Source organism: Argopecten irradians, chromosome 1 (genome assembly GCF_041381155.1).
Source record: "Argopecten irradians isolate NY chromosome 1, Ai_NY, whole genome shotgun sequence".
Taxonomy (NCBI): Eukaryota; Metazoa; Mollusca; class Bivalvia; order Pectinida; family Pectinidae; genus Argopecten; species Argopecten irradians.
This window is the reverse complement of record NC_091134.1, coordinates 54,934,713-54,947,689: the sequence shown is the minus strand read 5'-3', so window position 1 is coordinate 54,947,689 and position 12,977 is coordinate 54,934,713. Positions and strand designations below refer to the sequence as shown.

The following is a 12,977-nucleotide window of genomic DNA, read 5'->3' as shown; positions in this document are numbered from 1 at the left end:
TCGTTTTGCGGTGGTAATGAAATTCATTAAAAATATCAATACTCGGATATCAACAGTCACTAGTGATATTCTGATTAACTTCGCTTGTCATAGATTAAAATAGTCTAGACATGTCTGTTTTTATTGCAGCAATTAACTAAACGTCATTTTTACAACACCGTATTAGTTTTCAAGGACTGTTAAAATAACAGTGCAGCCAATAATTGACCTTCTTTAAATAGCGATGTTTTAAAGTGTATAGCTTATTCATGACAGATTATTGGGGAAAAACCAACAAATACTGTAGTTGAGAGTTAATAAAAACCGTAAACACGAGATAAAAAGTGGTTGGAGTGAGCTTTATATTTGTGTAAACATGAAAACATAATTACACAAATGATTCAAATGTCGACTGAACTAGAATTAGATGTAAAATCGAACAAATCAGATCAAAGCCATTTGAAATCTACAAGATAAAAGACAATATAACAGGTGTTAAATATGTATAAATGAGAAGAAAAATAGTGGGATTTAGATAATCAAAAAGACGACTAAATAAGATAAAAAAAAATCGTACTAAAGAAACAAAATAATCGCAAGAACGTGATGGAACTACGCAAATAGAATAATACATAGTTCGAACGGGACCGGAAATCGTAAGTGGGAAGTTAGATTAAAAGTAGTCCCGACGAATTAACGAGGTTGAAGTTCGTACAATTGAGATTACGTATTGTATTAAAAAGATGATATGCTTAATGGCGACTAACAGTCGTCAAAAAGTAGCAAGAAGTCTCTGAGATGGAGCAAATTGAATTGTTTTACCAATCCTTACATCAAGTAGATTTTTCTTAGTCATGCCGTTTCTAAGAAAAAGTGAGATTTAGATTATTATCAAGCATGTCATCCTGGTGTAACGCTCTAATGTTTCAAAGTTTGACTGCATGTAGTTTCTTCAACACCCATCAGTTTTCCTTACGTTAATGTGGAGCGTATCAAGTGTTTTCGTTATTGAGGAAACTGATTTCCAAGAAAACATTTTGATATTCACGTAATATTCACATGTAATGATGAATTAGGTAGATCAACTGGTGTTTTGTACGCTTATAACACTTGTATCTTATATATCCGGAAGAGTGAACCGCATTCGTGAACCACAGCTTAAATATAAATAAAAACACCACAAAATAAATAAATCTATCAATTTTCTTTTCGTTTACCGGTGTATATTTTGATTTTTTCAGGGAAGCACATTACAATCCTTATGCAAAACTATTTTCAATCGTTGCAAAAAGTCAAGAAGTAAACTGTATATTCAGCAAGTTAGCGCTATGATTGATTTCGAACTTCCGAAAACGCTTTATCAACTTATTTTATCATATTTTAGCGCAAATTTTTAGTACGAACTCTTTGAAATAAACTACCGATAAATGCGTATAAATACACATAATCAAGGTTTGTACTTAATCTAATCTAGGTGATGACAAGACACATTCATTTCACTTACTTCGACGACATTGTTCCTTTGTCACTAATTGCTCCTGGAATCTTAAACTTGACCTTTAAGGGAAATAACCAACTGAATGAAAATGACCTTCGAAATGGCCCCTGTGTATGAGCCCGAGATAGAATTTTAACACACGTAGGAAGCTTTTCAACAAGTCAGATCTTGAAAACACACATGCGAAGTTCAGATTCAAATTAACATTCAACCTTTGAATGTTTTTTTCCATTTTGGTTAATTAATAGACTCGCATCTGACAAGGAAAGAGTGTCACAAAATACGGTTGAGATAATAACTTAAAAAATCTTTAAATCAGGGTTTATTTTGTTAGTCTCTGTTAATACTGAAACCTATAATATCATGTGATCGGAAATATTTATAACCAATTAACATTTGAATTATTACACTGTTTTGCCTGCAACCATGCATAGTGTAAATCAAGCAATATATGTTGAAATAATGCAATGCAATAGTGTCATCTATGTAAATGTACGAGTCGACGTACACACAAAGAACAATCGTTATACTTTAATTTTGCTCCATTAATTGACACAAATCTTGCATACGTCGGCTTTACACTGGTTCAGTCTCAATATCCTACTCGAATCAACAGGTGTCGTCTCAATTGTTAGGTATAAATTAATCAATGACCGTGTATCACTTCATTTTGCATTCGATAGAGTCCAATGATATCAAGTAAGCAATCAATATCCACAATAGTCTATAGCGAACTAGTGACTGATCCTTTCTGGTATTGTTTCGCTGGCACAAATTAACAATTATATCTTGCTTAGACGCCGCTTACTAGTCATTATTTTTCAATCCATCGTCTTTAATATGTTGGCATTGTGATATCTTGTTTGAACAATTGCTTTTAACCACAATGAAAATGAATAATATCTTAGCAATATTCATATGGCCACCATGCATAAAAATATGCAAAGAAATTCAAAATTATTTGACTTATTATCGATTTATCAAAAAAGACAAAAATAGGTATAGATATTCTGTACCCATTACATTCTTGATTCTTCTCGTTTGATATCCGCTTATTAAAACATATTCTGATTTTGTACTTCTGTGTATCGTTGAGGTTGTTCAGAACACTTACTCTTGAGGAACACCTGGCTCGATTTTTTTCCCTTCATACTGGTCTCTGTATTGATTATATTGTTAATGTTTAATTGGAGTTGTACATATTTCTATTATTATTTCGGTATGTTTCGGATTAATTGTGCATACAAACACTTTAACACTAAATCACGTGATGTTTTATCTGTCAGGGACGTTACTGGGCTGAGGCACGTTTGACAGACCCAATCACAGACGAGTTGAAAGGTTGTCATTCCATGGAATTCTATCTGTCTAGCCACTGAGTCCGGATTTTGGGAGATCTGCACACATCATTTAACCGAGTAAGGATGTGCTATTTTTTATAAAAAATAAAATCAATTGGATTTTAAGCCGGTAATAGCTATCATTTGTAATTATCTTTTTTATCTTAAAGAGCAATAAATCAGCCAAATCCATAAAGGATACCCGTCTTCAAAGACGAATTGAGAATCAACACAATGAAATCATCTCAGACAAGTACACTCTGGTGAAAATAAATAAATTAATAGGAGCTGACTTTAAATACTTTTAGACCAAGGGAGAATAAAATTATATACAGACGTTCGAATGCGCAATAAGACATAAACAATGTCTTTAAAAAGTTCCATGAGAAAAGGACCAAATTAAAAGCATTTTAGTTATTCTACTGTGAATTGATTATTGCATTGCCTGAATCATTTAGAGTAGAGCTATGATATAGATTTATCACTGAACGCTATGTCTCTGGAATCGTATACATGTATATATAATGTATAATATTTCTACCGTTTATAACATCATTCCATCCATAATTTCAGTTTTAACTAAATCATCTTTTCTAATAAAGACTTACTGGTTCTTTTTATTCCTTAGATCCTTATTGTTTAGGAGTTCACAATAAATGTTATTGGTATATGAGGTACAGTCAATAGGATCGAAAAGGAGTTAACATGTCAGAATTGTTTTAATATTCTAAGGATTGATATTATTTTGAGTCGACCTTACCCTTTGTGAAACAAGTACGACTCATTTAATCAGACACATTTCACCACAGGGGTATAATGGGTGTCGTCGTCGATACTCAGAGAGCGCTTTCTCTTCAGAACACATAGAGCTTATTTCTCAATGAATAACAGTTATATAAAATTTCCACTTCAAGAGATGAAATACGATGTAACAGTTATTCATCATGATACAAGAAATGTTATATATTTATCTCTATTCTATGTATAAACTAGGTCAATTGATACCAGTACAATGAATGAATGATCTTTATTTCCTTCATCATGCATGAAGATTAGTTTATAATATGATATATTGAACATTTATAACACAAATATATATATAAAACACATATACATATTCATATAAAAATAAAATGACTAACACAAAATCACTTGCATGCCATACTCCTGGTACATATCTCAAACATACATCTATAGGCATTTGCTAAAGGTCAATTCAGACATTTGGACATTTTCCCTCATTGTTATTTTTGATGGGTTTTAATTTTTTTATTTTAATTTTGCGACGTTCAAATTATTTTTCCCAGTTTTCACTCTATATATATGTAGAAAAAACAAAACTAAAACAAATCTGCCATCGATCTCTAACGTTTTCCCAGCTGCCGCTGTTTTTCAGGAGAACAGCGGCAGCTGGGAAAACGTTAGAGATCGATGGCAGATTTGTTTTAGTTTTGTTTTTTCTATTTAAGTTCCATCACAAGGATATTCAACATTTATATATATATTTATATATATATATATATTGATATTATTTCACCCTCCTTACCAGTAAAAACAAAAGTATTTTGTTGCCGTTTTGATTAAAATCAAAGAACCATGTACATTCTACAGGCAAAATATCGACTTTCATACAAAACAATTGTATTTCTTTCTTTATAAGTAATCTTAGCAGTTCGTTATCAAATGTTTAATGATATCAGCAGATACCATTCCACACAGACGACAAATACCTGGTGTAATGGCCATACAACCAAATACGCATAATAATGTTTCCTAAGATTATCCTGTTTGGATAGCAATACAATCAAACAATGTTCTTTTAATTATGTATGAATTAAACAAAAAAGTTACAAGTCATATCTATGTTTAACTTTGTTTTTCCACGTATTTTCTTCGTTTGTAAATATAACTTACGTTGTTTACAATATTTATATTTTTCCGTGGAAGTTTTGATGGGAAGTATCCATCTTTAATGAATTGTTCTATAAAAAAAGAATCGAGTTTATATTTTATAACAATATACATTAAATTACATGTTATTGAATTTGAATAGGCAGTATGCATTTAGTCCATGACAATGGACCCACAAAGAATATCAATGAGAATATAACAGGATCTGGCATTACATAGTCATTGAAGAAATTGCCCAGAGAACACGAGATAAAATTATAAAATATACTGTGATAGTTGAATGTAAAGTAAGAATAAATCTTCCAAAACACCTTTGTGCAGTTTCTAACTTTATAAATTAGCATTTATTTTCTATGTTTAAAATAACAATCAAAATTATTGTGACGTGATGCTAAATATACTTGATAGTATACCTATTTGGTAATATTGGTTCTTTCGCAAATCAGATACAGGCAGATCTTTTTAAATCTTATCAAGTCAATTAAAAACAATATTTATACATTCGTTACATTTTCTGCAGAGGTATCATAGTTATAATAGACTAATAACTTAGATAAAGAAACGTATTAAGGCGTTAAACAAATAAAAAATCCATGAAAATAAACCCCTTTCATGATTTTTTTTGTAATAAGCACAATTTGATTTTTTCTCTATATTATGCATAAATTTATATTGTGCATACGTTCATACATATTGTGCTTTTCGTTACCAGTTCGGATAAAAGTAAAGTGCAAAGCTTCTGAGGCCAGATGTTAATACACAGAACATACGCTGTACATACATTATCACTGACCGAGATACTCACCCTAAGCCAGAAATAATTAAGGGAACGGCAGAAGTAAGGATTAATCATCCGCATATTAAAAAACCAAACAATATCAGTGACCCAAAGTCACGACAAAGAAGATGTTGTTTGAGATTGCACTAAAGTACCATTAGTAGGCGTTTTTTGGGATCTCGGAGTCTAAGCATTTTAACTCGTGTCTTTAATATTGTTTTACTGATAAACCAAAAATATAGACAATATATATGGAGAACATTAATTAAAGCAGAAAAGTGATACTAATTAAATAAATTTCTTGTGTTTAAGGCTCGGTCGCAAGCCGAAAATATTTGATTTATTTTAAATTCGTTATTATTTTTGAAGGTTGAGACATTATTCAATTAGGATAGGTTTAATATCGGAAAATTTGGATCATATTTGAAAGTGTTTCTGTTTTATAGTTGTCCATGATGGTCTTCTTTTATATTTCTATAACATACGAAAAATTCATTAATAGAAAGATATACAGTAAACCCCCTTTATCTCGAACTGCAGGATACAAGGACAATACTTCGAGAAATACGGGGTATTCGATTCATACGCGGTTGGTCATCGAGAGTCAGAAATAGGCATATGTACTGATTACAATAACTGACCCAACCTGCATAACGTTCTAAGTATTGTTTTTTCGGCATAACGAATATTTATGAGGGAGATTTTCAATTGTAATGTTAATGAACAGAGTGTTTCATGACAGTTAACGTCGTCAAATACTGAAGAGAATATGTATGTACTATTATGATGTACAAGTAAGACACATACACAATCTTACACCTTCCGCCATAAGAGAATATAACATTATTTATGAATACTGTTTATAACGAAATATTTTGACTAATTAATAACGAACGTAAAAAGTTATGTAAAATGAAACTTGACATCATACAGGTAATGCTGAAGGCCCAGAAGTATGCGAGTCTGTAGGTCTAGTACTTAGTATCCTGTAGATGATCCACTCTAGTCCGATTACTACAACAGCCAACACGATGCCTATACCTATCAGGTAAAAGGCACTTTGGACGTCTATCAGGCTGATTACCTTCCGCTGGTCCCATGTCAACTCGTAACATAGTTTCTGACGTGCCCACCATTTTCTTTCCCAAATATTCATCAACCCACTCTCTAAAATCTTTAAGATTCTGAAACACATAACAAAAAAACATTTACGGCTAAAAGACATCACAGCATCCTAATTGTTTCCATTAGCTTTATATAATCACACCTTTGTAATTCAATTGATCGAAAATCGAACGGTTAATAGATAACCGCGATTTAAATACTTTAACATTTATCATTCATTTACATAATGCATATTGATGTTCAGTTATCGATAATGACAAAAAGGATCATTTAAATGCAGGAATTCATCAGTAATCAAGCATCGTTCAAGGACTATTCAAAAGTATACCTCATTAATAGGCTAACAGGTTAGGCATCCAGTAACTTTGGATGCACATTCATCGACATGATTATCAATAGAATAAACAATATGTCTGAAAAGTTTGTATTTTATTTTGTAGCTAAACTTTAGTGTGTCAATCAAAGGTATTGTTTTGTTTCATCAGCTGATCATTATTTCAATTGGCATATGGAAAGGAAAACGTAACAATACAAATTAGTAAAAACATACTTAAGAGAGAAAATATCTGTATATGGTGAATTATTGGGAACGCCAAAAGCATACTGCATATGTAGGAACTTCTCGTCAATGGTAGCCAGGCCACACTGTTTGGCCATCTGCGTGTCCACCTCGGTTTTAGCCGCTATGTAGGCGTAATGACCTCCCAGGACTTTCTGCATGTGCTGGTCAGGGTTCTTGTTAAGGACGGATGGGTCAGTCGAGTTAAACCGGACCATTCCTTGCCATATCGCTTTGTAATCCGGTATCACAGAATCCTGTAATCAAGATCAAAAATAGAAGTAAACACTACATGTTCAATAGTTATCAGGTGTAAACACTATTTTTCTCTCTTATTATTCGGTTAATAATATAGTTCACTGACATTGTCAAATTATATAGTTCACTGACAATGTCAAATTATATAGTTCACTGACAATGTCAAATTATATAGTTCACTGACAATGTCAAAGTAACAAAATTCTTTTAACATAATTGTATATGGAAACTGAAATAAAATACATGTAGTAGCAGCTCAGGCCTTCTTTTTTGTCAAATGAACATATTATATCCTCCAATGATCAGTTATTTTCATGTTCTATTGTTTCTTTCAGTAATTAGATGTTTTGCAATCAATTGAATTATCTGCAAGACAAGTAAAATGCAATATATTCCAGACGGGATTTTGTTATAAATGCGCCGAAATCCATTTACCTTAAACATGGTGACAAACACAGTGCCGCCATATGTCCCCCATTTGAAATTATCCTGAGACACCATCTCTTTGAGAGACGTAAATGGCAGTTTCTCTTTTGAGACAGTTAGCGAGGCGATGAGGTTCCCGCTGTATGTCGCCAGAGAAATGATACAAAACAGCCACCACATACCAACAAACAGTCGGCTAGAGAGCGCATGGGGGGTGTACTTCCCACCTGGAACAGCAACAGGTATTGGGGATAAGACAGGAACACGTGAAAAGGCAAGTAAACAAAAGTAATTCAAAACAAAGGTAAAACTGCAGTATTCAAATTGAACTAAGCTATGATTCTTTTTAAAACAGTTCTACAGACGTGAAAAACATATCTTTGGAAATTATGTTTTATTTGATTTCATACATGTATTTTGTCATTTGTCTCACGTTGTTTCACATTGTTTTCTTAAAACTTACTATAAGATTAATGATTGCAAAATATACTAACACAGTGACTTTTTTTAAATACTCTTTAAATATGTGCTAGTATTATATTATGTCTGTTTGTCCTCTTTAAAAATAAACATGTTTAAGTTTACCAATTCAATATATATTCAGTATACGATTGCAACCATATATGTATGCATTGATACCGGTAAGTACATTAACTAGTACTGAATAATATCTCTTTATAGTAATCAGTCTATATCTTTTTATGTTTGTTTTAATGCTTGGACAAACAGTGTATATAATAATATACCACATATTTCATGTAGACAATAGATATGTACGTATTACTGCATCGAAGAATATCAAAAGATGCGTTGTCACTGTGCATTCCTGAAGACCAAGGGATATAACTCCTGCCTTCTTATAATCATATTAATACAATTTGCTGTCAGAATCAAGTGTGCGAGGAAAGTAAGTATTACTACTTCCTTTTATGTTTTTTTTTGTTTGTTTGTTTGTTTTTTCTTTTTCTTTAGGTATATGATACCAATTTATAACGACATTAATCCTAATGAAATTACGTGCCCAAATTAAATGAAACGTGTTACAATTTAATTATTTGATCTTACTCTCTCGACTATTTGCATTTGCCATGTTTACAAAACCATTATGCGTTCCCCGTCATTTTATTCTTACAATACCTAGTTATCCCGTATACGGAGTTCATATTAAGCAGCATTTTATATTCAAATTACTTTAAAAAGGATGTGAAAATTGTGAGCTGCCGCTTTTATAGTTTAGTAATACATCCTCATGCAATTTTAATTTCCTGTCAGGTTTGCATCAGACCATTTGATAATTGACGTGGGGCAAGTCTAATACCGGAAAATAATCCTCTTATCTAAAGCAGTAAAAACATTATAACCACGCATCTGTGTCGCTTGATGATGCTAATGAACGTACATACATGATTATAATTCAATATAATGTTCCAATGGATGATAATAGAGTAAATAACACCGGAAATTCATATATAGAAAATTCGGTCTAACTTGAATTTTAAGCTAATTGAAATAAAAGTAATAAAGAGTGTATGTTTAGACTGCTAAATGATTCTTAGAAAGACAATATTAAGCTTTCATGGCTCTGTTTATGTTTTTTATGTCAGAACTTTATATCCTACCACAGCAATTATGCTGCGCGGATCACATACATTCAACGTTACTTTACCGTTTATAATTTACATGTATGTGCTGCTATCCGACATGTCTTAAGGATAGTCTCTTAAAGAAAAGTCAAGATCAAGGATTTCTGTATCACCCACTATTTCCCCGTTATTTTGATCTACCATCATAACATTTTTACCATATACCATTTATATATGATTGCCTGCTTTTGAGGGCACTATAGTGTTGTCTTATGATGGCATAGTACCATCGCCTCCGGCTCGGGTACTATGCCATCGATAGACAACACTATAAGACCATAGTGCACTGAAAAAAAGGTAACAATATTTCATTACATAACGGATTGAAGAAAATAATTTAATGATCAGACAAACAATTATGTAATTACACATATATGTCATATATGTATATCTGGCGTTTTGACCGAACAGCGAACAAAAGGAAAAGGATAAGGACTTTACCTTGCGTTAGCAAAGCTCCAAACAGATACCAGAAAGATCCCAGGAAGGAGTTCAGATCACTGTCGTTTAGTTCCCTCTCCTCTCTCGTGTAGACGGGGCTGACGTTTTCCAGGACAACAAGCACAAGTGACGCCAGTGGCAAGGAGATCCCTATACTGATTATAACAGTGTCACTATAGGGGTCGATCAAAGTCCGCCATTTTGTTTCTTGTGGGTCCGGTTTTTGAATTAAAACTACAGAATGGTCGTGGAAAAATGGGTGAATGAAATCCATGACGTGTTCTCGTTGAATAGTTATCGACAAGGGAGCTGCTACAAGATCTACTTCCTAAAGACAAAACCGAAAACAAGGGTAATCTCGTACTTCTTTTCTCATGAACTTCACTACTCAAAGCTTCTGTCATCACAATTGTTATTCTGATACATTTTGTCGCCAACTCGTTGGATGAAGTAATAATTAAAAAATGGATTAATGATGTTTTTAATTTCCAAACTTAATAAAACAAAACAATATCTAAGCAAAAACTCCCCCAAAAGGTGCAAAAGGAGTGACCGTTCTCTGCTTAGTTGACAGCAATCGCAATACTAAGGTAGGTAAAATCAACAAATTATTACATGAGAATAGAATGACAACAGCTGGACCATAAGATAATTTATATAATAAGTAATTTCAGATATTATGATTTTTCCGACATTTATGAAAAAATAATAAAACAATGGTCAATAGTGTACAATACAAAAGAACCTGTCTTTGTAACTGTCCGATAAGTCCTGTCCAGTTACCACTATCCAACATTACTCCGAAATCTCCATCCGGAGGTAGTATCACTTCAAACCTGATTGAACAGAATAAAGATGTAAAAAACCCACCATAAACCTTTACTTTAAAAAAATAATAGCAATCATCCTAAAATATCATATTGCTGCTATTATTCAGGAAACATTTATGCGAGCAAATGTTGCTTGGATAAAATTACTTCCATAACATCTTAATTTGCGTTTCTGTGACCATAAACTTTTTCTCTCGACGATTTAGTTATATGCACTTCAAATTTTTGCAGTAAATAATATTAGCGATTTCTCATCAACAGCGAAATATTCGAAAAGAACAATTGTGAATTGGTATCTTGCAGCCACTAACTGCTAAAATTAATATTTAAATGAAACAAACATGTGTTAGGTGGAAAATAGGTAATGAAGACCAAGGTATTTCGAAATAATTGCCTAAAACACAAATTAAATTTGATAATTTCATTAGGATACCAAAAAGCCATATACATTGTTAGTTTCGATCGATACTGTCATTGACTTACGTAAAATTTAGTTCCACTGCCAACTGAGCCAACAGATCAATACATAGACCTTCGAAGGAAGTGTTGGTTCTGAATTCAAACGGATACACCTGCAGCATATATCTGTCATCGTTAAAGTTGTAGGTTACTTAGTACATGTATATGATGTGGTTTTGACTGTATTACTTTATCCATAATGTCAAGTAAGATAAACCTGTCGTCCATAACTTTGTGATCACTTAAACCATTTATTTACACACATATACAGATATTGAAATATCTTGGAGATTATAAATATCTGAAAACACTAAAAAACAATTAATGTAAACATGTTGATTTTTAATACATCGCTGTAGACCCATGGATAAAACTTTGTAACCAGGTAACATGAAAACATGATTTTTCGTAAGCATGAGGTGAAGTGACGTCATACATAGATTCACTTACTGGCTGCGTAGAAACAATGAATCTTCTTTGATTAAAACCGAAATCTACATTTGGAAATATTTTTGAGTGTAAAATTAGTTTTCCGTTTACGTTGATAGCGCCGACCCGTGACAGTTCTCGTCCGTCGTCTCGCCACATCAGAGTTTGTACAGGAAAAGTGCGACACAAGTTGTTATTCTGAAATTAATAATAATCTTAATGAATTGGTACTAACTAAATGCTTAACTTTTAGCGCATAACAAAATGGTAGGTCATGATGTTAGACCACTAACCACAGGGCTTTAACCCTTAACAAATTATTTAAATAAATAAATACAATAACTAAATTGAAAAAAACGCCATTGAACAGTAGAGCTGTGAGCGAACAGGACATGGAACTAATCGACCTAATGGATTGTGATTTAAAGATATTTTGTTCAGAAAATCAAACAGTGATTGTTATATATTATTATCATAAAGGGAAACGAATCTGTTTGAGTTGAATAGGTCCGATTGTCGAACTCATCCGAGATATTACTTAAATTTTAATTTGCACAAAAGGTTTCATTAAGCTCGGTTAATATCTACTAAAGTTATTGTATTCACAAGCCAAAGTTAACGCACAAAGACTTTCACAATAGATCACCAAGTCCTTACATCATGAAATATCCTCCCAATTGTGTGCTTTAGTGACTCAATGCCACTTAAAGTTCCATGCTCTGGACACTCATCTGCAAGTAGAATACTTTCGATGGATTGGCATGTCTGTAACAGAAACAAGAAAACATTTATTGCATGTAGGTGTAAAATGAAATGCTTACGTGCGTCTTTCTGTTTATGTGTGCAATCACGCCAAAATAAACTATTTTTAAGTATTAATACGATACCTTTTGCTCAATGTGGTCCTCTGTTTCCAGAACAATAAGAGCTAAGTTATCGAGGAATACGTTGTTAAAAATTCTTTCTCCGATGACGTCATTACTGAACAAAAATAACATCCAGTGAGTGTGATGCTGAATGGCAGAGTCTCGAATGTGTTTCTGGGAGTAATCCGACACCTGTAAATAGATATATAAACAATAAGACCGTACAAAATATTAAACTTCCTTTCGATAAATCATTTGTCATACCCGGACAATAGAATTACAGAATCAACATTTTTAAGTATGGCTTAAAATCTTCAATAAATCAACAAATCATACCACTTATTATAATATTCTAGTTCGACCAGGGACGATGAACCTCGTCAAATTGAATACAGTCCTTATACATTAATGCATGGCTTAGAATAAAATATAAGA

At 32.6% G+C, this 12,977-nt stretch overlaps 1 protein-coding gene across 1 annotated transcript; it reads right to left on the bottom strand.

The window, feature by feature from the left end:
• Positions 1-3,848: 3,848 nt before the first annotated feature.
• Positions 3,849-11,369, bottom strand: LOC138333835 (glutamate receptor ionotropic, kainate 2-like). The gene is made up of 6 exons (XM_069282458.1): positions 11,272-11,369; positions 10,704-10,794; positions 9,959-10,286; positions 7,884-8,101; positions 7,182-7,447; positions 3,849-6,690 (listed from the first exon to the last, which is right to left on the bottom strand). Exons 1-6 carry the CDS (start codon positions 11,367-11,369, stop codon positions 6,432-6,434), a joined length of 1,260 nt encoding a protein of 419 aa, XP_069138559.1. The 3' UTR covers positions 3,849-6,431.
• Between the last annotated feature and the right edge of the window lie 1,608 nt (positions 11,370-12,977).

Excerpts from the sequence above, each read along its gene's own strand:
- LOC138333835 (XM_069282458.1), bottom strand. The coding sequence starts at position 11,369 with ATGCTGCAGGTGTATCCGTTTGAATTCAGAACCAACACTTCCTTCGAA. Across the intron at positions 10,287-10,703 it reads TCGGACAGTTACAAAGACAG|GAAGTAGATCTTGTAGCAGC; the intron begins GTTCTTTTGTAT and ends TTTTGTCTTTAG. Across the intron at positions 6,691-7,181 it reads ACAGATATTTTCTCTCTTAA|AATCTTAAAGATTTTAGAGA; the intron begins GTATGTTTTTAC and ends TATGTGTTTCAG.